This window comes from Saccopteryx leptura, chromosome 1 (genome assembly GCF_036850995.1).
Source record: "Saccopteryx leptura isolate mSacLep1 chromosome 1, mSacLep1_pri_phased_curated, whole genome shotgun sequence".
Taxonomy (NCBI): domain Eukaryota; kingdom Metazoa; phylum Chordata; class Mammalia; order Chiroptera; family Emballonuridae; genus Saccopteryx; species Saccopteryx leptura.
In genome coordinates this window covers 308,859,916-308,886,146 of record NC_089503.1, presented here as the reverse complement: position 1 = coordinate 308,886,146, position 26,231 = coordinate 308,859,916, and the positions used below count along the sequence as shown (strand labels likewise).

At 45.7% G+C, this 26,231-nt stretch overlaps 1 protein-coding gene and 1 non-coding gene across 2 annotated transcripts; both read left to right on the top strand.

Moving 5' to 3' along the window:
- Window positions 1-4,940: 4,940 nt before the first annotated feature.
- On the top strand, window positions 4,941-5,016 carry TRNAV-GAC (transfer RNA valine (anticodon GAC)). Its single transcript has one exon. It is a non-coding gene; the product is annotated as a tRNA-Val (tRNA).
- Window positions 5,017-9,180: 4,164 nt separating this feature from the next.
- On the top strand, window positions 9,181-25,244 carry EIF3D (eukaryotic translation initiation factor 3 subunit D). The gene is made up of 15 exons (XM_066358294.1): window positions 9,181-9,329; window positions 13,119-13,251; window positions 13,550-13,595; window positions 14,604-14,740; window positions 15,349-15,434; window positions 15,939-16,011; window positions 17,674-17,786; window positions 18,529-18,661; window positions 19,180-19,327; window positions 20,071-20,201; window positions 20,871-20,956; window positions 21,058-21,187; window positions 23,943-24,085; window positions 24,286-24,569; window positions 25,093-25,244. The coding sequence occupies exons 2-15, from the start codon at window positions 13,129-13,131 to the stop codon at window positions 25,104-25,106; spliced, it is 1,647 nt and encodes a 548-aa protein (XP_066214391.1). The 5' UTR covers window positions 9,181-9,329; window positions 13,119-13,128; the 3' UTR covers window positions 25,107-25,244.
- Window positions 25,245-26,231: the final 987 nt, after the last annotated feature.

Genomic DNA, 26,231 nt, shown 5'->3' with positions numbered 1-26,231 from the left:
TCGTGTCCTTGAGCCATAAAAACAAGGGTGTTCAGCAGCATCCGCAGGCTCTATAGAGAAGCAGCTGTGACTCTGCCTCCCTTGGGAGGATCTCCAGACTGCTCAAGGCTGAGTTATTGTCCCGCGCTGTGCTCCCGTAGCACTTACAGCCTTGCATTGCAATTTATCTGCAAATTCCCAGAGGGCCAGGCAGCAGACATACATGAACACAAAGACGGTCAGATGTGATACAATTGGGAGTAGTGGGGACTACGGCAAGTGGGGAGCCCCTGGCCGAGGGGCAGCCCTTATGCAGCTCCAGCTCTTCATCATGCAACGAAGCCAACCCAGTGTTGCTAGATCTCAAGCCAAAAATCTGGATTGTTATGTGAAATCTGCTTTTTAAATGTGGACAATATACATTTCATTAATTACTTCATTGGTATTGCAGCCCCTGGATTAGCCACGCCTACCTACCTACTTTCTTGCTAGACTTAGGGCTACTTGAGAGCCTCTCTGAACCCGTAGTGACCAGCTCAGGGCCTGCATCCTCATAAGTGACCTGTGATTGCTTTTGAAATGTTGCAGAACTTGTCCCAGGCAAAGCTCCCACAGGCTTCTGGTGACCATGCTCATCCAACTGGCATGAATTAAGGGTTTACTGCTGTAAGCACTTTACATACCACCTGACTTAATTCTCACTACATACAGGCTATGATCCCACCCATTTTACAGGTATGGAGGCTAAGGCTTAGACAGTCGCAAGACTTGCCCAAGTAGTAACCTAGGGTTCAAATTCAGGCAGTCTGTCCCCACAGATAACTGCTTGCGTTGCTGTGATGCTGTACTCCTCGATGAGACCCCCATAAATATTGCCTGCAGTCCCTTGGCCCCCACAAGGATCTCCAGGCACCTTCCGGCATGGTTTCGGTCCTGAGGACAGTGGGAGCCAAGGCTCCTGGCACAGAGAGCAGGACAATACCTGTGCCGCAGGAAGTGGCCCCAGGTTCAGGGAGGGACACTTGCCAGCCCATGACTACACTGCCAGATGAAGCAAAATCACTGTTTACCTTTGTGCCCAGGACACCAAACCCCAGCTTCCAACACAAGGAAATGTAAATGTACAGAGCAGAAAGAAAAGGCCAAGGACAGGCCTGGCTATTGTTCAGCCCATTGAAAAGCCAAGCGCTCTAAACTAGCTAAAAGGCTCCAAAGGAAATGGGAGTCTATTTTGTCTTCGTCACCAGGGCTGCAAATCCCGATATATCTCTGGCCACAGAGAGAAGCGGATGGCTCAGCACTTGGAGAGATGCCTGCATGAGGCAGGAAATGGGGTAGATGATTCAACAGGTACCTCTCTATTCTGAGAACTGATCCTGTGATGGGTGAGTGTACATCCAGCTGAGATTAAAAAAAAAATAATAAATCTGAATGCTGCCCATTGGGATATACAGCAAGCCTCCCTTTCTTCCGGGGCACTTGAAGCATCCTTTGGGGCTTTAATCCTTAAAGGTTTTCTATTTTTAAAAATTTACTGAGGCGACAAGGCTCTTGGGAAGCCAGGGTGGGCTGGTGACTCAAAGGCTTCCCTTCCTACCGGCATACCTCCAACAGGGTGATAAAAGTACTGCGGTCCCGGAGTCTACCCAGGGCACACTGCCCCACCCTCAGTCTTTCTCATCTGTACGATGGGGGTAGTGGTCCCTTCCTTGCTGAGGAGAAAAAGTTTGGTGCAAACCCACAATTCCTTACCCAAAATCTTGAGGGACTCAATATGTTCAATAACTGGATTTCAGAAGGTTTTAGGGTAGGTCCACCATATAGTATGGAATACACCCAGCGTGTTTGGGGCAGTGCTGTATAAACCCGTTAATTTTTCCACAACAAAATGTATAAATAGTCACACTAAGTGGGGTAAAGACTATAAATAACCTCACTTTCAATTCACATCAAGTTTTTCATCAAATGCTGGCCCTGCCCTCGTGAGAAAGCTTTTGGCTTTCAGAGTGTTTGGAGATCTGAGAATTGTGAATGAGTACCCGCGTTGGCTCCCAGCTCTGGGCTTCCATTCCAACTGCACCTCTACCAGCTGGCTAACCTTGAACAAGACATTCTTCTTCACTGCACCTTAGTTTGCCCTTAGGTGGCTCTTAGAAGGCACATGAGGAGATGCCAGAGGCTGTACAGGAAGGAGTGCTGTCGACCAGAACAGGTCCTCAGGATGAGACCTCAGTGAGCCCATCACAGTTAGAAGTATAACTGCACACAGGCAGGGGCAGACTCCCTTTAACCAAGCTTGTAAGGCTGACGCATAAACAGAAGACCCATTTATTAAAGGTGAGCAGAAGAAATACAGCTGTCAGCAGGATGGAGCACTTCTATTGGCCTGACCAGCACGTAATTCCCTGCAGCAAAAGCTCCGTGAAGATTCATGGTCTCACAGGGCACATTGGCTGGAGGGAGCAGAACAAGGGATAGCCTTCGTCTGAGGAAGCATTTCTCAGGGGAGGCAGCTGAAGGGGCTGGCTTGCCCAGGAAATGGGAACAATGCTCAGCCAAGAACTGCTGGGCAAGGCCAGGCTCTAGCTCTGTGATCCTCCCCTGTCCTTATTTCCAGTCACACCTCTATTCTCTCTAATCAGGTTTCCCTCAATAAACCACAAACCCAACCTGACTTCCTCAGAAACTGTCTGCCATGTGACTGCCACTCTTCAGTCACACATATGCAGACAACCAACTGGTGACTCCTAGAAAAGGCCAGTTTACATCTGTGGCAGATTTGATACTCCTACGGTGGCAATGACCACATCTCCCCCTTCAGATGCCTTTCCGGAGCCTCGAGCCTTAACTCTGGGCATACTCGAGGCTTGCTGATAACCAACAGAAGGAGAAATGATGTGCGTACCTTCTGAGGCCAAACTGTAGGATGCCACACAGCTTCCAGCTTCTTAGCCAGAATACTAGCCCTGGAACTCTTCCACTCCCATGTGAGCAGTCTAACTGCCTTGTGGTAGCCATGTTGTGAGGAAGCCCAAACACTCCACAAGAGAGGCCCTGAGAGGAAATGGCGAAAGAGAGAAAGAAAAAGGGCTAGTCAGCCCCCAGCTGCTCCAGCTCCATCCACATCCAACCATGATGGCATGAGAGGCCCCAGGCCAGAACCACCCAGCCAAGCCCTTCCCAAATTCCTGACCCACAGAGCCAAGAGAGATAATAATAAAAGGATTGTTGCTGTTTTAAGTTGCCAAATTTTGGAGGAATGTGTTACACAGTAGATAACAGAACAAGGGGCAATTTTATTTCCCTTCTCCCTAGGTTTGCATGGAATAGTCTCTGTTTATACCTTTTGTCTGGCATAATTATCTATAGCAACCCTTTTCTCTCCCAGAAGTGTCCCAATTTGGTTAGTAAATTATATGCTAACCCGACATTTGGCCAAGTTCTTAGGGCACTCTATAGATCCTGGCAACAACCCTTCACCTCTAGAATGATTGATATACATGAGATGCCTTGTATATAAAAAGCATTTGAGAAATTAACACTTGTTCTCTGTCCCTGCCCTTTCCCCCAATTCTGTCGTCTGGATGCTCATTAGTTTTTCCAAGAGATGGTCAGGCTCAGTCCCCTCACAGTCTCCAGAATCACTTCCCCCAATAAATATACATCCTGAGTAAAAACAGGATGTCTGCTATATAAGTACAGCTTCAAAACAAGCCCAGGGCTCCCCCTTCCCACCATACTGCTGTCACTAAGCTCCTCCCATGAGGAAATTCTGGATTTCCCCTTCCCATGAGGAAAGTTAATGGGGAAATCCAGGGGGCAGGGAACTCTTCAAACTTTGGGTAAGGCTATCACTGCCATGTAAGGGAGGGAACTTCTGAGAACAGACACAAAGCTGCTCTCAGTTCCTGGCTCAGCAGCTTACTCACTGAGCCAAGTACCAACTACCCTGAGCCTGCTTCTCTCCACCTGCATCAATGGGAGGGCTGATGCCGCGCCCAGAGAACTCTTAGAAAGAATTAAAGAGATGGTTATTTATGTAAAGAACTAGCACAGTGCCTGGCATAGAGTAAACACGCAATAAATGCTACTTCCCTTTTTAAGGCATTGGAGGTTCCTATTAGAAAGTGCATTTGCCTTATCTGGAAGGGACAGGACAGAATAGCATAAAAGGCTGATCAGAAATCAGTAACACTGGTGCCTCTCACTTCTAGATACAACATGAGGGGATATATATGAAGGGCCTGGCAGGCACCTATGGGTCTCCCTTTTTTGGTTTAGAAAATGCTTTTGCAGTCACTCCTTCAGCTAGACGGGAAGATCTTAGAAGACAAGAATCTCATATATTATTATATATGTGGGGTCTGGTTGCAAAGGGGTGGCTTTGGATAATGACAGTTGAATGAATGATATCATACCAATTTTGATCCACTTATTCATTGACTAGTTAAGTCAATAAATACTTATTAGGCATGTACTCTATGTAAGACACTGTTCTAGCAACTGGAAATACAGGCCTAACCCCACCACCATTGGGTGCTCCATGTGGTGGAAGAGACATATATGGCTCAAATAAGTGCGCAAGTAAGCACGTTATTATCATTTATTATCAGTGCTGAGTGTTAGGAAGGGGAAGCACAAGGAGCCTGGTATGGGGTGGGAGGAAAGGCTACCCTAAGTAGTAATATTAGACAAGAACTGAAAACTAGTCAAAGAACAGAGGTGCCTTCCAAGCACAGACAACAGCACGTTGGGAGGAAAGGCAAAATGCAGGCACCAGAAAGAATGTGGGTAAGTCAGCTCTACGAAGCTGTCCAAGCCAACCACTCAGAGGTAGCTAGCTCACTGCTTGGCAGAGAGAGGATATGAAAGAACAAGAGTGCCATAAGGCCAGGGAGTGTAAAGAAGAGAGAATCTGTTCACGTGAAGAGAAAGTATGCAGGAGGTTAAGAAAGGCCCAGGCCCTGGCCGGTTGGCTCAGTGGTAGAGCGTCGGCCTGACGTGCAGAAGTTCCGGGTTCGATTCCCGGCCAGGGCACACAGGAGAAGCGCCCATCTGCTTCTCCACCCCTCCCCCTCTCCTTCCTCTCTGTCTCTCTCTTCCCCTCCCGCAGCCGAGGCTCCATTGGAGCAAAGATGGCCCGGGCGCTGGGGATGGCTCCTTGGCCTCTGCCCCAGGCGCTGGAGTGGCTCTGGTCGCAACAGAGCAACGCCCCAGAGGGGCAGAGCATCGCCCCCTGGTGGGCAAAGCGTCACCGCCTGGTGGGCGTGCCGGGTGGATCCCGGTCGGACACATGCAGGAGTCTGTCTGACTGTCTCTCCCCGTTTCCGGCTTCAGAAAAATACAGAAAAACAAAACAAAAAAAAACAACAACCTGGTATTAAAGTGTTGTAGTCATGAGGCTCAAAAGAAATTAAGAAATTTGTCACTTATAAACTGCTATGCTAATGTTAGTCATTATTAGCAATAATGAAAAGTTAGTCATACAGTTGCACAAAGACCATGTTTCGGTCTCTCCTAACTGAAAAGGCACTGTGAAATCTCCATCTCCTTTTGAGAAAAGAGCACCTGCCCTCAAACCTACACTTTTCTGGCAAGAATGATGTTTTTTATTTCATGGTCTCTAAAATAAGAATCTGAAGGCCCTGGATTCATTAAGTATTTATTTCCTGGGTACACTGTATTCCAAGCACTGTGCTGCGCCATGAGGCTTCTTCCAGGAATAATGCAGCTCCATGCTGGAGCAACCTAGATCTGGGTTAGGAGAGGTGGCAGACACTGGTAACAGAACCAGGTGCACGGTAAGCGTGGAGGGCTCCGCCAAGTGGACCCCTGGAGGAGAGACCCTGTCTTCAAAGGTCATCCAGCAAACATTTTCCAAGCACCAACTAAGTGGTGCCATTCTAGGTGCTGAGCATACAATGAAGAAGACATGTAAGACCCCACCTCTCATAAGGCTTACATTCTAATGAGGAGACAATAAATAAGTAAACAAATAAATAAACAAGATGACTTTAATAGAGATGTTAGTCATACAGCAACTCCAATGAGATGTGCAGAAGCAGCAGGAGCCAGGCTACCCCTTAAGTTTGAAACCCCGGCTTCACTCCACACTGCTCAGCCTAGAACACTTCTCTGTGCCTCCATGTCTTCATCTGTGAAATAGAATAAGAGGCCTTACCTCACAGGGCTGTGGCGAGAATTAAATGAGTTCATGTAAGTTCTTGGAACAGTCCCAGGTACATGGTGAGTGACAGAGTGAATGAGGACAGGGCAAGGCTACTCAGAGGGGTGGTCAGGACATGCCCGTCTGTTGAGGATGCAGTGAAGATCTAAGGGAGATGCACTCCAGGCAGCAGAGAACAGCAGGTGAAAAGGTCTCAAGACAGGAACAAACCTGGGTATGACCCAGAAAGAAGCAGCAGCCAGTGGGGAACTGCCATTCAGAAACTTGCAGGCCATGGAACAGAATGGGCTTTTATCCTCAGGATCAAGGTAAGCCACTGAAAGCTTTTCAGTGGGGGAGGGAAGTCGAGCATCATCCTCTGATATCATGTGCAGGATGGTCATTGCAGCTTCACATCATGTGGAGAAAGGACAGTGAGATAGGCAGAAAGGGGCAGCACATGTGTCAGCTGGGAGGAGGAATGGAGGCAGATCTCCCACCCAAGCCCAGGGACCCACTACTGAGAATGAGAAAGGCCCCTTCAATCCCTCCGTCATCTGGGGTGGGCAAGGACATCTGAGCCAAAATATGGGAACGATCATTAAACTCGGACATGAGAAAGAGACAACAGCAGATGACTTCTGGGCCCACAGGAGGGAGAAAAAGACAAAAGACATGATTCAAGCAATTTAGTAAAAATACATCTACCCTTATATTTTACAACATACTACAACTTACTGTTGATATTCATTACACTAACATTAATTGAGTGCTTATTTATGTGCCCAGGGTAATGTGTTAAATTCATTTTCTTATTTAATTCTCACAAAATCTCTATCTATTCAACAATTCAACAAATGTGTATGACTAGGCACTGTGCTAAGTAAGCCAGAAAAAGCCTCTACCCTCGCAGAGCTTACACTCTAAAGGCAAAGACAGAGCCCAAACAAGGAAGCAAAAATATTTCAGAATGTGATGAGAACTATGAAGAAAACAAAGAAGAGTAAGGGAGTGAAGAGGAATGGAGGGAGGAATGTTTTAGGAATGGTGATCAGAGATCTCATTAAAGAGGTAACTCTTGAGCGGAGACATAATGAATCCAAGCCAGCCACAGGTAAATTTAGGAAAGAGTATGCCATGCAGAAGGAAGAGCAAGTGCAGAGGCCCTACTGAGATTGGTATATCTGAGGCATAAAAAGAGGATCATGGTCGCTAGAGCAGAGTGAGTAGAACATGGCAGGATATGAAGCTGAAAGCTAGCCAGGGACCAGACTGGCCACAGGAAGTCATTCATAATTCACTCTAAGCACATAATGGGAAATGGCTAGAAAACTGTGAACAGACTGCTTTGACCCCATGTGAAAAGGAACCCTAGAGGAGTGAGAGTGGACCCTAGGAGTGCAAACACAAGGCTGAAGATAGTGGGGAAAATTGGCATTCAAGATGTATTTTGAAAGAAGAATCAAGAGGACTTAGTAAAGGACTAAATGTGGTGGGAAAGGGAAAAGGAACTAGTAATGATGACTGCAAGATTTTACATGGAGCACCATTCACTGCATACCATTAATAAAAATTAGGAAAACTGAAAGATTAGCAGATTGGAAGAGAATTTATAGAAACAGATACACTATTAATATTTTCATTTTACAGATAAGTAAGTAGCTTTAGAGATCAAATAACCTGCCAAAGTTCACCCAAATGGTAAATGAAATTACTAAGTATTTTTTTATTTTTAGAGAGAAAAGGAAGTTGGGGGAGGGAGGCAAGAAAGAGAGAGAGAAACATTCATCTGTTGTTCCACTCATTCATGCCATCATTGGTTGATTCTCATATGTGGCTTGACCCAGTATTGAACCAGCAACCTTAGCATGTTGGGAGAATGTTTTAACCAACTGAGCTGCCCTGCCAGGGCCTAAGTATTTTCATATACTTTTATTTTTACCCTCACAGCATTCCCTTCGTGGTATCTCCAATTTACAGATAACCAAGGAAACTGAGGCCCAGCTAGAAAGTGGCAATCAAGAGTAGACATCAGAGCTGTCTATAGTTGATATATTTTCCAATAAAGGAGACAGGTTGGGAGACTGATAAGGGAAACCTAAGAAACAGGATAGAAGAGGATCTAAGATTTGAATAAAATCAAGCCCTCTGATTCACTTTCAATGTTTTGAAACCTCCAAAAAAATTCCAGGACAAACTCTGTAGGCTAGGAGCTGTGGAAAGGACAGCATTGTTGCTTAAAAATGGATTCCTGGGCTCTGGCTTGGACATACTTGAATGACAATCTACAGAAGTGAGCCCTAGAATCTGCATTTTAAATAAATTTTCTTTTAATTTTTCCATTGATTTGAGAGAGAGATGCATCAACTCGTTCCACTTAGTTGTGCGCTCACTGCTTCTGGCAGGTGCCCTGAGGATCGAAAAAGGGACCGCAGGGCAGTGCTCGGTGCACAGGAGGACGCTTTATTCAGAGGCACCTAGCCAAAGCCGGAATCTGCATTTTTCAAGTTAGGGCTCCAGAAATCCTCCATGTGCAACAGTTTGAGAACCGTGGAAGTATACATATAATTTGAACTCTGGCGGCCACCCCCCTAAACTAGCAGGCTGAACACTTTACACCTCCGGACCTGAGTTTTGGAAACTGTAAATGATAGGGACAGAGGCGGGGTTAACAATTAAATCTGCCTAAGACGCTCGACTTCCCCTACCTGTGAGGCTCAAACCACGTAAGGGCAGGAGCCTCAGAACATTGTGGGATAAAGAGGCCGAAGTGTCCCGTGAAGCATTGTGGGACACATAGGGGCCGTCAGTCGATCCAGCCGCCAGCTTTGACTGAACGACCGCCATGTTTCAATAAACCTGAACGCCCTCTTGGGGTATCGCCAGTCACCCCATGAAGTAACTGTAAACACCCTTCTTGCGCCTTGGCACCTAAAAGGCTAATAAGACCACCTCACCAAGAGCAGTGACAAATTTCCGGTATGCCTTCGCTTTACGACTCACGTTCTGCCGCCGAACCCACAGGAAGCGGGAGGGCAGTTTACGACAGCGCCGGCCAGGTTTACGGCACCGGTGGCTGCGCACGCACCTCTTCTCATTTTCCCGGTTCCTCGCAGTGTACCTGATAGTGAGCTGTCTGGTTCGGGACATCTTTCGCCATCCTGGCTGGCTGAGGCCTTTGAAGGTGAGCGGCGTGTTCCGGAGGGTTCCGGCGATCTCCGGAGCCGGCTTGAGCGGAGCCCGGCCCTCCGAGGTCCCCCGGAAGAGCCTGCTGGAGTTCCCTACTGCAGCCGCTCTCCCTACAATGGAAGTGGCAGGAAGCTGCCTCCCGGCCCCAGGTCCAGCGTACTGCAGAGTGCGTGGCGGACTGTGTGGGTGAGGTCCCTGGCCCCTAGACTCCGCTTACCGACCAAGGACTGAGCGAATTTAGTAATGTCACCTAACCCAGCTGGGTCTCAGGGTCTTTGTTAAGTGGCCAAAGTTTGAGTTTCTTCCAGTGAGGTATTGGGAGTGCCAAGTTTAGCGGTGTTCACCCCTGCGCTGAGATCACGGCCCAAAGGTTTCCTTCCCTTTAATGTGAAGTGGAAGACGAGAATGGAATAGATTTGACTTTTGGTCTGATACACCCTCCACCCCACCCCGCCAGTGGTTGGGGGCGTAAGATCCGTAGTGGCAGCAGTAATTTACACAATACCGGGGCCTGCCAGGAGCAAGGCCCCTTCCAGCTGCCCTGTTGCCGCCCCATCCTGCCCCCGTAGCCAGGACAGCTGTGACGCCGTTTTAACTGAAGGGCTCAGTTTCTCTTACAGATTCCATTCTTACTTATTTTACATGTGTGGAAAACGGAACTTCCACCCTCAGGAAGAATGCCTGTCAAGCCTTAGGCCTGTTTCCTTCTTGAGGTTCGACAGGACAAGTTGATTTTTAAAGTGTTTTGAGACATCATTATTGTGTTATTAAGTACAGCCTGAACCCCAGATCTTTTCAGGCTGTTGTCCAGAATATAATGGGAAGAATGTTGGACTCGCAGCAGACAGCCCAGGAAATAAAATGTGCTTTAAAATGATGGGAAGATTAACTCCTGGATTTGGCTGAGCCTCAAATTTTTATCTCTAAAGTAGAGGCGTGGAGAAGTTAGTGGCATTAAGTATCTAGCATGGTGCCTGACCCTTAGTAGAAGCTCAATAAAGGTCTGACATGATGGTTCTGTTCCTGTAGTACAGTGGTTTTTAAAGTGTGCGCTCTGTGGTATTCCAGAGAAATATGTGCCTGTTGGGAACCAAAAAACCAACACGTTTTTTGGAGTTTAGATTTTGGGGGGACAGAGGTGTGGGTTATTCGCTGTAAGCAGATAATCTGCCCAACCCCTACCGCACTTGCCTGATTAGGTTGCAAAAGGCTGTTAAGCTGTGGTGCTGGATTGTTTACACTACCCCCCATGTTCCCCGGAAAGACTGGAGGCAAGTTTCTTCTATCCTTTGGTGTCAAGTTAAGATGATATGTAAGGTGGGGGTTTTGGATTAATGATTAAACATAAGGAATTGTCTCTTGAAGCCTTTTGGATTTCTATAAAAGAAAAATATGTGGCAATATCTAAAAAAAGCTTTGAACATTTTACTACAGTTTTCAACATCCTATTTACGTGAATTAGGATTGTCTACCCTCAACACAATTAAGAGTATAAAGAGAGGAATTCTTCAATTTATTGACAAAGAAATGAGAGTTTGCCTTTCAAATATATGCCCAAACATTGAAGAATTCGCTAGGACATATCAGGCTCATGTTTCTCATAAACACAAGAATGTGCCGGTTCAAAACCCTGGGCTTGCCTGGTCAAGGCACATATGGGAGTTGATGCTTCCAGCTCCTCCCCCCTTCTCTCTCTCTATCTCTCCTCTCTCTCTCTCTCTCTCTCCCCCCCCTCCTCTCTAAAAAAAAAAAAAAATGAATAAATTAAAAAAAAAAAAACCACAAGAATGAAAAAACAACACATTTGCTCCAGGACCTGCCGAATTTACTAAATCTTATTAAGAATGTATCTATATCTATAAAAAGATAACTTTTTTGTTGTTTTATTTTTTAACCCCTCTTTTTTACGAATTCTAAAAAGCATAACTCAAAAAATGTAACAAAAATGGTATTTAATTTCAGAATAAATTTAATTTTGTTGTATTTATTTCACTTAATTACCATAAAAGCACGCTTGGATTTTATTTTTTTTTCTTTAATATTTGACTTAATTATTATAACATATTTCTCAGAAATTTGTATATAGTGCACCTACAATTATTTGTAGGATTTTAAATGCGCCCCGACTTCAAAAAGTTTGAGAACCACTGCTGTAGTGTAACCTAAGTTTAGGTTTGGTCAGTGGAGCTTCATTTTCTGTCACTGTCACCAATTCCCTGTTGCTGTCACCTCTGTAGTAGGCCTTAGTCTCCCAATCATGGGCCAGTGAGAAGCATTTACTAAGTTTGGTACCCAGTGCTCTTTGATTGCTCTCCAACCTCCAGAAATATCTTTAATGAGTTTTCCTCTGGGAACTCACCGTCTGAGTCTGTGCAGAGGATTATAATGGATAAGTGCATGGGGTTTTGATAGGAACTGTCAGGCATCTGCCAAACATCTGTTGGGAGGCCCTGGTTTTTACTCTCCTAAAAGAAGCTACAGCATTAGGCAGAGTATGGACTCGAGGCAGGATACCAGCGTTTAATTTTTCATCAACAAGTATTGTGACTTTGGGCAATTTCTTAACTTCTGTGTGCTTCACTTTTCTAATCTGAATAGGGAATGATACTGGCCCTTACCTCAGATTATTGGGGGGATATAATGACTATGCATGGTAAACACTAAAAACAATGTCTGGTACTCAAATTCTTATGAATATTTGACGTATGGCCACTTCTTTGGCTGAAGGTTTCTGGTGACCTCCTCAGCCTTCCATAGGCCTTTTGCTTGGCTGTGTGTCCTCTTGCTCTACATAAGGATTTGCATTGACAACAGAGAATTGGAAGAATAAGAAAGGAAAGTTGAATTTCATGATATACTTACAGAGTCTTATTTTTCTCAGCACTCTAATTATATTTTTGCAAGTCTGACTAGTAATTGTGTAGCATTTTACAGCGAAAGCATTTCTGTGTTTGTTAACCAATAAAACAAGGAATATATTTTACGGATGAAGAAATAGACTTAGGAAAGCTAAGTATTTTATGCTGTAGTGAAGGTGATTCTAAGGGCCTGGTTATTACACTTGGGGAAAAAAAGTTTCTACATTTTATCAAATCTATGAAACCACCAAATTTAAGAAGCACTATTTTTAGCCTGACCAGGTGGTGACACAGGGGATAGAGCATCAGACTGGGACGCAGAGGACCCAGGTTCAAAACCCCCGAGGTCATGGGCCTGAGTGCAGAGCTCATCTGGCTTGAATGCAGGGTCGCCAGCTTGTGCGTGGGATTATAGACATGACTCCAAGGTCGCTGGCTTGAGCAAGGGTTCACTGTGCTGTATGTAGCTCCTCAATCAAGACACATGTGAGAATGCAATCAATGAACAACTAAGGTGCTGCAGCGAAGAATTGATGCTTCTCATCTCTCTCCATTCCTGTCTGACTGTCCCCATCTGTCCCTCTTTCTGCCTCTCTGTCAAAAAAAGGTGCTATTTTTATATAATACTAAGACAAACTGTCAATTAAGATGTAGCCCATCAAGCATGAGGTGCACCATCATTTCAAAGATGTTACAGTAGGGAAAAAGTCAGTGAAATGTGGTAAATTAGTTTTGTTAGCAGTCCTCTTATAATATTCACAACATTAGTTACAAGAAAACAACAGAGTGGTTAACGGTTGAGGGTTTCATTTTGTGTGCTGCTTTTTTAACTTAATCGTTTATGTCTTGCCTCAGATAGGCTTTTTCTTTTATAATACCTTGAGGCCTTTCTTCATGCAACTACTTTCATTTTTTGTATATTTAAGGTTTTAGAAGATGGCAAAGTTCATGACACCCGTGATCCAGGACAATCCCTCGGGCTGGGGTCCCTGTGCGGTCCCCGAGCAGTTTCGGGATATGCCCTACCAGCCATTCAGCAAAGGAGATCGGCTAGGAAAGGTACTTGCCTATCAGCGGGAGTCTGAATCTTTTAAGCTGTGGCTGCTGTGCTCTCTGAGTTCATTTCCATTTTATTCTCTCAAAAGCATAACTCCTGTGTTCCTTATAGGGACACCAGCTGAGAAAGGTTATAACCTCTGGATACTTCCAGTAGTTGTAGGAGAGCGGGGTACTTATAAAGGCATTGTGAGCCAGTCTTTCTGCTACTTTCCCACACTGTGTCCTCACTTTTGGGGGTTTATGGGTCAACAGAAAATTGCCTGTTGACCTGTGCTGTGTCTTCCCTTGTTCTTACTAGGTTGCAGACTGGACGGGTACCACATACCAAGATAAGAGGTACACAAGTAAGTGTTCTTTGACTGACTGCCCCCTCAGGGCCTTGGGGAAATAATTACTTTTTTTGGTCACCTCCACCTGAAAGTGTTCTAGAATGGGGATGAAATGCTGATAATAATTCATAGTTTTTAGGAGCATATTTTGGGGAATAACCTCCATAGTTAGGCTGTTCATTAAAGGAGTTTGACCTATTCTAGTGCTATATTTTCCCCCCACTTTTGAGGAGCCATGAACTCTTATAAATCTGTTGAACATATTCTCATTTTGCATTTCATTGTTGGGATATACTAAACTGTGAAGCCAAGCAGTGGGTCCTAGTTTTAAATTTCTGGTTTTAAGATCCTGATATAGCCTGACGAGGTAGTGACACAGTGCAGTAAATAGAGCGTCGGCCTGGGACGCAGAGGACCCAGGTTCAAATCCCCGAGGTCCCTGGCTTGAGCAAGGGGTCACTCGCTCTGCTGTAGCCCTACCCCCACCCCGGGTCAAGGCACATACGATAAAGCAATCAATGAACAACTAAGGAGCTGCAATGAAGAATTGATGCCTCTTGTTGGAAGTGGCGATCTGGACTAGTAAGTTAAGATTATCTGAGTTTGTAGTCAGCAAAAGAGAAAATCATAACTTATGATTTCCTATCTGCCTTTGGTACCAGACAATGACAGTGATGGTACTTATACTCCATATTTGCCTTGCAAGATAAAGTTTTAACTCATATTCTTACAGAATAAGGCAGAAATGGGAATGGGCTTGAGTTCCTCAGATTCTGTCTTATTAGAAAATTATCTAGACCAGAGCTCTTCAAACTTGAATGTGCATGTGAATCGCCTGGGAATCTTTTTAAATGCTGGTTCTGATTCAGTGGGTCTGAAGTGAGGCTGTGAGTCTGCATCTAAGATGCTCACGGCTAATGCTAAGGTTCCCAAGACTGCATTTAAATTGCAAGGCTCTAAGCTAGTGTATATTTGTAAAGACTATAAGTATTGGTTGTTATACACTATCACCTTTGCCTCCAGATAAGTACTCCTCTCAGTTTGGTGGTGGAAGTCAGTATGCTTATTTCCACGAGGAGGATGAAACTAGTTTCCAGCTGGTGGATACAGCACGCACACAGAAGACCGCCTACCAGCGTAATCGGATGCGATTTGCACAGGTAGGCCAAGAGCCAGCAGTCTGACCATCTAGGGGCTATTAGAACTTAGGGCTGTCACCTGCTGCTAAAAATGCAACCTTGTGAGTACTGATGAGAGGAAAGCATGTTACAGATCATCTGGTGAACCCCAACTAGCTGTTCAGTGACAAGCTATACTCAAGAAAACTTGACTAGGTCCAGGATGCATTTAAATAGTTAAGATTTCTGTTGACCGGTACGTAGGACATCATACCACTGTGCTAAGAATGACATTTGTACCCGATAAAAGAGTGCATTTGGCCTATTGCCTGGCTTAATTGCTAGGTTGCAGGCTTTATTAAGCAGATGGTCCAGTTTGACCACATCTTATTACATAAAGAGGTACACTCAGCAAGTCTAATAAGAGCCAGTAAACCTACTTCAATAAAATTTGTTTGTGAATTTAAGTCTAAGCCAACTCCAAGTACTTACCCAACTAAACCCCCAGACTGTTGATTATGTAGAGTAAGAGTAAATGTGCACCTTGGATTTTGCATTCTGAACTTAGGCTGATGACCTCCTATTAAGCCCTGCCTCTTATAAACCGAATATCCAAGATTTTAACGTGGATGTTTTTTCCTAATTCCCAGCGGAACCTCCGCAGAGACAAAGATCGACGGAACATGTTGCAGTTTAACCTGCAGACCCTGCCTAAGAGCGCCAAGCAGAAAGAGAGGTGAGTTCCCACCCTGCCAGAGCAGGGTAATCTGTCAGGACTGACTGTTCAGCAGTCACTGGTCAAAGCAGGAGTATGGTTGTCTTCCCCACTACTGCAAAAACAAAAAGACCTTAAAGCCAGTTAAGCCACTGTTTCAACCCTGATGTCATTCTCTAAGGGCCAGTTTCAGTTCAAGGCAGATAGCATGGGCAAGAAACAGCTCACAGTGGACATACACACTGAAGGCAACCAAAGGCATATAGGAGACTTGGAGCTCACGTAGGCTCAGTTATGCTAGGACACAACTCTAGGGGCCCCATTGGCACTGAGTCATTGAGCCCCCTGGAGCTGCATGGGTGGCAGCCTGGTCCAGATTGGGGCTGCCAGGAGACAGTCTCTACAGATGGAGTAAAATGTAGCTGGTCGCTAGTTGAAGACAATTTGCCTCTTCTGTTCCTTTTTTATTAAGCCCTTATTTTTCTTAAAAATCTTCACTAAAATCACATTTCTTTTTCTTTCCAGAGAACGTATACGACTACAGAAAAAATTTCAGAAACAGTTTGGAGTGAGGCAGAAATGGGACCAAAAATCACAGGTAGAGAATTCGTACCAGAATCCTGTCTAGGCATTTGATTTTGTTTATTTGTTTGGTCTTGTAACAGTTTTGAGATATAATTCACATATTGTACAATTCGCCCATTTAAAATGCACTGTTGAGCCCTGGCTAGGTAGCTCAGTTGGTTAGAGCATTGTCCCAATGCACCAAGGTTGCAGGTTCAGTCCCTGGTCAGGGCACATAAAAGAGTCAACAAATGAATACATAAATAAATGGAACAGCCTGACCAGGCAGGCAGTGGGACAGTGGATAGCGCGTCAGACTGGGATGCGGAGGACCTAGGTTCTAAAGCCCAAGGTCACTGGCTTGAGCAGGGGCTCAACCAGCTTGAGCAAAAGCTCACCGGCGTGAGCGAGGGGTCGCTGGCTTGAGAAAGGGGTCACTCGCTCTGCTTAGCGCGCCCCCCTCACCCCCCATCAAGGCACATATGAGAAAGCCATCACTGAACAACTAAGGAGTTGCAACAAAGAATAGATGCTTCTTATCTCTCTCCCTTACTATCTCTCTGTCCCTATCTGTCCCTCTCTCTTAACTCTTGCTCTATCTAAATAAATAAATAAATGAAACAACAAATCGATGTTTCTCTCCCTCTCTCCTTCCCTCCCTCCTTTCCCTCCCTCCTTCCCTCCTCACTCTCTCAAATCAGTAAAAAAACAAAAATTAACAATAAAAATAAATTTTAAAACATTTACAAAATATTGCACATCATGTCCAGACATTAACGTGGCTATACTGAAATTAAGTTATAGGTCCATCACTGTAATTTTATTGTAGTGGTGACAATAAGAGCTGGGACATATTTTAAAAATATATATTTTTTTAAATGAAGTATACTGTTCTGTGGTTTATAGCATATTCACAGAATTGTACACTTATTAGTACAGTTTCAGAATATTTCACCACTTAAAAAGAAACCCTGTACCTTCTAGCAGTCCACCACTATTCTCCCCAGCCCTAGGCTACGTCTCATCTCTTTCTCTGGGTATGCCTATTGTATTCATTTATTCATATTACTGGAAGCATGCAGTATGTGATGTTTAAGGTTCATCCATGTTGTGGCATGTATCAGTTCCTCATTTTTTTGTATTACCAAATTCCATTGTATGGATAGACCACATTCTGTTTATCCATTCACCACCTGGTGGACATTTTAGTTGTTTCCACTTTTGGCTATTATGAATAATGCTGCTGTGAACATTTCTTTACAGGTGTTTGTGTGGACATTATGAGAATAGAAAATGCATGTAAGCAAGAATGAAGTTATAGTTGTAGAAGTTACATTTTGCTGGATATGATGCTAGCTGTGTCAAGAATAGATAACTAATACTCTGAGAGAAATCTTAAAGGGCTGCAGTAGCTTCTTTATGAAATACCATTACTGTCCATAAAGAGTTGATATTCCCTGGTGACATCCTTAACTAGGGATAGAATTCCCATGTGGTTTTTGGACTCGAGCACTTAAGTCATCTTCTAGATCATAAGCTTCTGAGAGTCAGGGGATTCTGTGTTAGAGAACAGCCAGCAAACAGTGAATGTTGCAGACATATTTATTGAATGAAAACCCTTCATACTATTAACCTGCCTTTGCTTATGTTTTACACTGGTGTAATTTTTTTTCCCTCCGATGGTTTTCCACTATAGAAACCCCGAGACTCTTCCGTTGAAGTCCGTAGTGACTGGGAGGTGAAGGAGGAAATGGACTTTCCTCAGCTAATGAAGATGCGCTACTTGGAAGTGTCAGAGCCACAGGACATGTAAGTAGCATGTTTTACCACCTTCCACCTGTTCGTGTGGGTGGACCAGGTGCTGGTGAATGTTTCCTACCCCTCGTTATTTCCAAAAAGGATTCTAGCCGCTTATGCAAAAGATACTCATAAGGTTAACAGGTGAATTTAAAGAAGTTTACTAACAAATGTCAGATCTCTTTGAAGTTCCTAGCATCACAACGAAAGGAAAAATTAAATTATGTAGCTCTTTTTGGCAGAAGGAGAACAGGAACAAAGCAAAAGCAGAAAGAGATTTGCTGATGTTAAATTCCAGATTTCTTTCAGCTTCCTGGAATCCTTAGCAAAAGAAATAAAATTAAGTTATATCTCTCTTTTGGCAGAAGGAGAAAGTTGTTGAGAGGCAGAGCTTTTCCTGACATTTCAGAGGACTCCTTACCTCAGGGCAAGTCATGGGAACAACTAAATGGGCAGCTGGTGTGCCAGACTAGAAGTCACCATGCCTGGGTGCCTGTCACTCCTTGTCTCCCGTCTTTAAAATGGGGAGGTTGAGCTGAATCAGTTGGGTTCACATTATTCTGTGGAGCCATATTGGGAGCTAAGCAAACAGGGACCTGAGTGAGCACTGAGTTCATATCCTGTTCTAGTCAGAGACTGTTTTCATCTGCCTTATGTATTAGACTTCTGATGAGACTCCAGATTCCAGGGCATGAAAGGAAAAGTAGGTGATCATCTCCCCCTGACTTTGCATGCCTTGCCCACTCTCCCACAGAGAATGTTGTGGAGCCCTAGAGTACTATGACAAAGCCTTTGACCGCATCACCACAAGGAGCGAGAAGCCCCTGCGGAGCATCAAGCGCATCTTCCACACCGTTACCACCACAGATGACCCTGTCATCCGAAAGGTGAGTGCCCCCATCACTCGCCCACCTGTTAGGAAGGCTGCCGGCTTCTACACTGAGGCCAAGAAAGAACAGAGGACCTGAGGGTTGGCCCTTGGAAACTTCTCTAGATAAGAGCCTTCTGATTTGGACTTAGGATGAGATGAAAATACAGGCACTCTGCCGGCCGGACTGGGAGTATGGGTATCAGGCAGAGTTGGACTCCGGTCCTGGCTAGATGTGCTCCATAGCTTCACCTGGGGGGCCTTCATTTTCTCCCCTGTACAATGGGGGTCAGCGCACTTACTGCATGCTGCTGGGGTGAGGATGGAAGCACTGTGAAGTGCTCTCCTGGACCATGGCCCACGCTCAGTGAGCTGCAGGCCCCGTGAGCCGGCACGGTGACTGCCGGCGGAGTCACTGCAGCCTCCTTCAGCCAGTGGCGCACATATGTGACTGTGGTGTGGCTGTGGAAGCTTCTTACTGGAGTCCTCCCTCAAGGTGAGTAGGGTCCTCATTCCTCCCTTTTGTTCTCTCTACAGCTGGCAAAAACCCAGGGGAACGTGTTTGCTACCGATGCCATTCTGGCCACACTGATGAGCTGCACTCGCTCTGTGTATTCTTGGGACATCGTTGTCCAGAGAGTCGGGTCCAAGCTCTTCTTTGACAAGAGGGATAACTCTGACTTTGGTGAGAAGTCTGTCTGCGAACAGCACAAGGCATTGAGTGTTACCGTTGGCACTAGAGAATGGGAGGCAGATGGCATCCCCTGCAGGCCCTGACAGCCATGTCAGAACCCTCCCCACTGCCTCAAAGGCATGGAAAGGGGCTGTCACTGCAGTCCCTCCTTGGGGCGTCAGCTTTGACTGCTCACAGTGCCTGCCCCCAAACTGCTCCAAGAGTTACTCGTCTGAATAATCCTTTTGTGACTTCTGCCATCTCTATACCATCTTTACTATTTACCTAAATGTTTTTCTTGAAATTGATGGGTTATTTTTAGTTCAGTGTATTTATAAAGGAAAAACACACGTGCATATATCTTATGCCATTCAGATGTATATATGTATGTGCCATGATTGAAAACCAGCTCACTTACAGTAACAGCAGTGAATCAAAACAATGTCATTATATTCTGTACCTCAGGTCTTGTCATTGTTTGAAAGCTACTAATGTCAGACATTCTCTTAAGGAATCCATAAAGGTTGAAAGGTATAGCTTTTTTACACCATGATTGAATTTAATGTTAGTGTCTAAAGTTATTCAGAGGGTTCCCCGACTTTGTCCCCAGCATGTCCCACTTGGGAGACCCACACTAATAGATGGTAGCCCTTTGAAGGAAGGGTGTGTGTCGTTTAGATCGCCACATCTCCCAGTGGTGGTATGCACATCACCGATTGTTTTGTGGGTGAGTGACCATGCTGCCACTTTTGCAGACCTCCTGACAGTGAGTGAGACAGCCAATGAGCCCCCTCAAGATGAAGGTAATTCCTTCAACTCACCCCGCAACCTGGCCATGGAAGCAACCTACATCAACCACAACTTCTCCCAGCAGTGCCTGAGGATGGTGAGGAAAGGTTGCGTCTGGGCGTGTGCTTCCTTTGCCAACTACAGCTACTTTTGTTGTGCATCTGCTTTGTAGTAGGCTCTGGGACTGTGGGATTAAGCGGAACAGATGGGGTCTACCTGTCACCAAGGAGTTTTGAGCTTGGGCTTTGAGGTCACACTGCCTGGCTCTGAACCCTGCATCTCTGACCTCATAGCTTTGTGGTGTTGCGCATGTTCCTTTGTAAAACTAGGACACTAATGACCCTGTCTCATGTAGGCACATTGTAAAGAGGCCTTCGATTTTTTTGACAACTGCACTGTTGTGTACAAATCTACTGTACAGGTGCACAGTTCCTGCCCCTGGAAGCTTCATTATAATGGAAGAAAAAACTAAATCCTACATACATGTACGATGTGTGCTCTAGAGAAACATGAAACGGGATGTGTGTGGTTGCTAATTAAATGAGATGCACAGACACACAGCAAGTACCAGCTGTTGCATTTGTTTTAATTCATGGGTGCTTGTGCTTGGAAGGGGTAGGTAGACAGACAACACACAGTGAGCTCAGCCCCCTCAAGGGCTCCAGGGACCTTGCCTGGCCTATAACTAAGCAGAATTGCAGAGTCAGGCCAATTAGCTTGGCAAAAAGTTGGCACTGTCTTTATAGTACCTTTGTCATCTTTGCAGGGGAAAGAAAGATACAACTTCCCCAACCCAAACCCGTTTGTGGAGGACGACATGGATAAGAATGAAATTGCCTCTGTTGCATACCGGTATGTCACCTTGGTGGAGTGTGCACAGACTGACCCTATATGGGTGAACTACCTGAAATTCAGGATCTCAGGTGACCAACTAGGTTCCTTCCTCATTGCAGGTATCGCAGGTGGAAGCTTGGAGACGACATTGACCTGATTGTCCGTTGTGAGCATGACGGTGTCATGACCGGAGCCAATGGGGAAGTGTCTTTTATCAACATCAAGACCCTCAACGAGTGGGACTCCAGGGTGAGGCACACCTCTGTCACCTTCACAGGGCTCCACCTCTGTATTTCCTACAGGGCGTGTTGTCACCGGCTAATGTTTGTTTTCCCCTTGCATCACTTAGAGAGCTACTGAGATTTTTGTCTTTTCAGTTTTCCTTAATTCCTCACTGAGAAAGAGAGTGTGTGAGAGAGGACTGCCTTCTTCCAGGACTTTCTTGCTCTGTTCCATTCTAACCTCCCGTTGATGTCTGCTCAGTGCATCATCTGACTTAGGTCTTTCTCTGTGATCTGGGTTGGCAGGTTTCCTGTAAGCTTAGCAGCTCTTGTTTTTGAGCTCTTCTTTCACTTACTGTAGCTACTTCCTTCTCTCCAGTCTTCTAACTCCTTCACCTGCTGAACTCAGAGATTTCAAGATTAGCTCTTGGCTCTTCAGGAGACATCTCAAGTGACGCAAGCTTCCTTCTTTCTTCATCCTCTTTCTGCTCACTCATGCTGGTGTGCTGTGATTGTTGGCTCTTATCCTTTCTGAAGCTGCTTAGGCTTATGTGCCTGTTTGAATTGGGTGGCAATGCTTCTGGGTGCTGCTGTACAGAATAGAGTCCTCAGTGGGAAGAACAGCTCCAGGACCAGGCCTGTGTTGAAGGAGTGGCCAGCGATGTAGAGCACACAGGGCCATTGACCTCTGTCTTCATTAGAGCCAAGGGATTAGCAATTAATACCACTGATTATCACCCCCAGGTCTTCCTTAGTCTCCAGCCCCCGCTGTAAGGTTGGCTGTGACCTGAGCTCTGGGCCGAAGACCTTCTCTTAGACTTTCCACCATGGCCTCCCTGTGGCATTTGGCATTGTTGTGTTTATGTGGCTTTTCCCTGTGTCAATACATGCATTACTCTGGTCTTAAACATTTCTCAGTGTCCTTCATATATTTTCTTTGCTCAGTCCCCTGCTTTTTGATCCCTCATAGACCCTTCTCTTACAGTCAGTCACCTGCACAACTCTTTTTGCCATAATTACTTCTTTATACAGCCTTATGTTAGTTTTCTTTTGCTCTATAACAAATTGAAAGAAACTTGGAGACTTACAAGAACACCCATTAGCTCACAGTTTGGTAGGCGAGTTCAGCATCATGTGGTTTGGTTCTCTGCTCAAAAGGTCAGAAAGCTAAAGTCAGAAGTATCAGCACAACCAAATTCTCGTCTGGAGGTTCTGGAAGAAAACCCACTTCTGAGAAGAGTCTAGTTGGCTGAATTCACTTTCTTGCCGTTGTAGGACTAAGGTCCCCCATTCTCTTGCCACATAGTCCCCTCCATCTTCACACCAGCACCAGCACATCAAATCCTTCTAGTGCTTTGAATCCCTGACTTGCTCCATCTCTGATCTCTACACCCAGATTTAAGAGTCTCACATGGTTGGGTGAGGCCCACCCAGATGGTCTTAAGGGACCTAAATTATACCTGAAGATCCCTTTTGACATAGAAGGGAGTGCAATAACAGGAATGATGTTTCATTATTGACACAGATTCCCCCCACACTCAAGAGTAGGAATTACTCAAGGGCAAGTGTCATTGGGGTAGTCTTAGAATTCTGCCTACCCTAAGCCTCAACTTTGAACTCTGATCTACTCTGACTCCCCATTCCATTGTTTTCCTGCTAAAATACCTTGCCCTTCCAGTGTCCTAATTTCTGTCATGACTGCCAGCCTGGCTGATAACCGCTTTGTTTTTCTCCTGCTCACTTGGCTCAGAGCCTTGGACAGCTCTTCGTTCTTCTATTTTGCTCGGGTGTGGTCTGTCTTCTCATTCAGTTCTGGATCTCGCTGACAGCAGCCCAGTTTAGGACCCTATTCAGCATGCCTGCTGGCCTCCCTGACTCTCCTTCCGTACTCCACCCCATTTACTTTATCTCTGCCAATTAATTGTCCAAAACACTGCTTCCATTGTGCTGCACAGATTTGTGAGTTCTTAAAATGCCACAGTAAACTCACAGGAGTATTTATTTGCAGGATATTTTTCTACTTACTTATGTATCCATTGGTTGATCTTGTATGTGCCCTGAGCAGAGATCAAACCCTCAACCTTGGTGTATCAGGACAACACTTTAACCAACTGAGCTCCCTGGCCAGGACTTGCAGAATATTTTTAATTTTTGAGGGAAACAAAGACATCTGTCAGAATACTACTTGAAGTGGTGTGGACCTCACTACTCAATAGCAGGGACTCTTCAGTGTTTCTTTTGGCCTTGGGTTGCCATGAATCAAGAAAGTTTGGCGATCCCTGCCATGTGACCTTCAACTAGTTGCATCACTCTAAGTTCCCTCATCTATAGGAGAGGTAGTTGGAGGAGATGACCTCAGGGGGCTCTCTGCTTTGTCTGGATACGTAAGTATGTACGGCTCCAGACTCGGACCTCCTTGCTCTCCACGGGCCTCCACCTTCAGCCCCTGCCCTTGTTCACCTAGGTAGCTGCAGCTCCTCCCTTAACACACAGCACAAGTAAACACTCACCTCTGCCTTTTATATGGCACTTGTTTTAACTTGTGTGCATTTGTATCCTTGTCTAGATGAGCTTTTTTAAAGAGGAATTGCAATTTGTTGAGTGCCTGCAGTATGGTAGGCTGTGCAAGGGAGTGACCATGTCTGTGCCTCTTACATGGTAACAGTCTTAACTCTGGTTTACCTGTGGCTGCGCCCAACTGCCAGTCAGGCCAGTGGGGAGTTCTCTGCCAGAGAAGAACCAGGGCTCACCCTCACTCCTGTAATGGGGCATTCCCCCTGCAGCACTGCAATGGTGTGGACTGGCGTCAGAAGCTGGACTCTCAGCGCGGGGCTGTCATTGCCACTGAGCTGAAGAATAACAGCTACAAGTTAGCCCGATGGACCTGCTGTGCTTTGCTGGCTGGATCCGAGTACCTCAAGCTTGGGTGAGATTCTTGTCCAGGAGCTGTGAACTCATCTTCTGGAAGGAAGTGTTTGTGGGCAGGGAGCGAGATGAGGGCTTGCCTTCTTCCCTTTCCCTTGGGAAAAGCCTCAGGCCAGGTGCCCCCGTGTAACTGATATTTGCTCCCGGATATCCGGGCCAGCCTGCCCCCAGCACTGACACCCCATCCATCCTTCCCTCTAGTTACGTGTCCCGGTACCACGTGAAAGACTCCTCACGGCATGTCATTCTGGGCACCCAGCAGTTCAAGCCCAATGAGTTTGCCAGCCAGATCAACCTGAGCGTGGAGAACGCTTGGGGCATCCTGCGCTGTGTCATCGACATCTGCATGAAGCTGGAGGAGGGCAAGTACCTCATCCTCAAGGACCCCAACAAGCAGGTCATCCGCGTCTACAGCCTGCCCGATGGCACCTTCAGCTCCGATGAGGACGAGGAGGAGGAAGAAGAGGAGGAGGAGGAAGAAGAAGGTTTGTACAAGTCTCTTTCTGAAGTAAGCAGTAGGCTGCCTGGCAACCAAGCTCTTTGGCCACAGTGCTCTTGAACCTTGATGTAAAACTTTTTGAGGGTTTTACCTGGGACCTGACTGAACTTGGAGTGACGTTCACTCTGGTGCCAGGAGCTGTTTCACAAGCCTTGAGGTCACTGTTTTTCAACTGCCGGTCCTCCGTCTGGCAGTTGAAAAACACTATGTGAGGTCACATGAAGGGGATGAGGAGGAAGAAAGTGGTCTTTCAGAGACTGAGCTGAGGAGGAAGCGTTTGGAGAAAAATGATGGGAGTCCCTGATGTTAGCCAGTGGGCTGAAAGAGAAGGTGCTCCAGGTTAGTCGTGCAGGCTTACAGCTCTCTGTCTCGCTTCACCAGCTGGGGACTGAGGACATACCTGTTAGCCCCATGAGGACGTGAAAGACTTGACTTCTGAGTGGAGGTGCTGAAATAAGCAGTTCACCAATTCAACATGACTCATATCTCTAATGTTTTGTGTCTTTCAGAAGAAGAAGCATAAGCCACATGGAAACGTGGAGCTGGAGTCAATAAATCCACCAAGTCAAGAGGACCTTTGATGCCTGGAAGAAAGTGTGCCTGATACTTGCTCTCTGAAGTTTGACATATGGAATAAAGTATAAGTCTCTTTAGTCTCTTACCCTCATCGCATGCCTGCAGTATGACTTCCAGCCTTCTTCCTTCTCCAATTAGCCCTTTGGCAGAGGGTGAGAAACAGAAGTTTCTGTCTGGGTTCCATCATTTGTCCTTGAACACTTTTAGTTTTACTGTCCTGTTAGAGGTAAATGCTCTAGGTTTTTCTGTTCTTGGAACTCTGAAAGGATCCTTTCCTAGAGAATGTTGTCAGTTGTGAGGTCCCATTTCCACAAGCATGAGTGCCTGTGGGTCATGTGCCATACCTAGCTGCTGCCCTTAAAGACACAAGTCACTAGTAAAAGGTGAAGCAAGGTACGGTCTTTGGGGTCACTGATCATGGAAACTGCCTCAAAAGATTGTGTCAAGTTCCACTGGGTGATGGTCATAATGGCCTATAAATTGTTTTAAAGCCTGGGCTGGTGGCAGTCTCAAGCTGGCACCCTCAAAGCAGTGTGTTATAAATCAGAGCTACAGATGTTTAGGCTACATAAACTTTTATTCTTGACACTGAAGCAGTTGCCCTGCCAGGTGTTTTTTTGTTTGTTTTTTTTACAGAGACAGAGTGTCGGAGAGAGAAATAGATGGGGACAGACAGACAGGAACGGAGAGAGATGAGAGGTGTCATCAGTTTTTCATTGTGACACCTTATTCATTGATTGCTTTCTCCTATGTGCCTTGACTGTGGGCCTTCAGCAGACCGAGTAACCCCTTGCTCAAGCCAGCGACCTTGTGTCCAAGCTGGTGAGCTTTGCTCAAACCAGATGAGCCTGTGCTCAAGCTGGCGACCTTGGGGTCTCGAACCTGGGTCTTCTGCATCCCAGTCCAACGGTCTATCTACTGCGCCACTGCCTGGTCAGGCCCCGCCAGGTGTTATACTAAGCTTTCTAGAGATATCTTAGCCTGATACAGAACTTACAATATTGGTGGAAGTGACACCATTGTACAGATGAGGAAACAGTCCTAATTTTTTTTAAGTGAGGAGGGGACATAG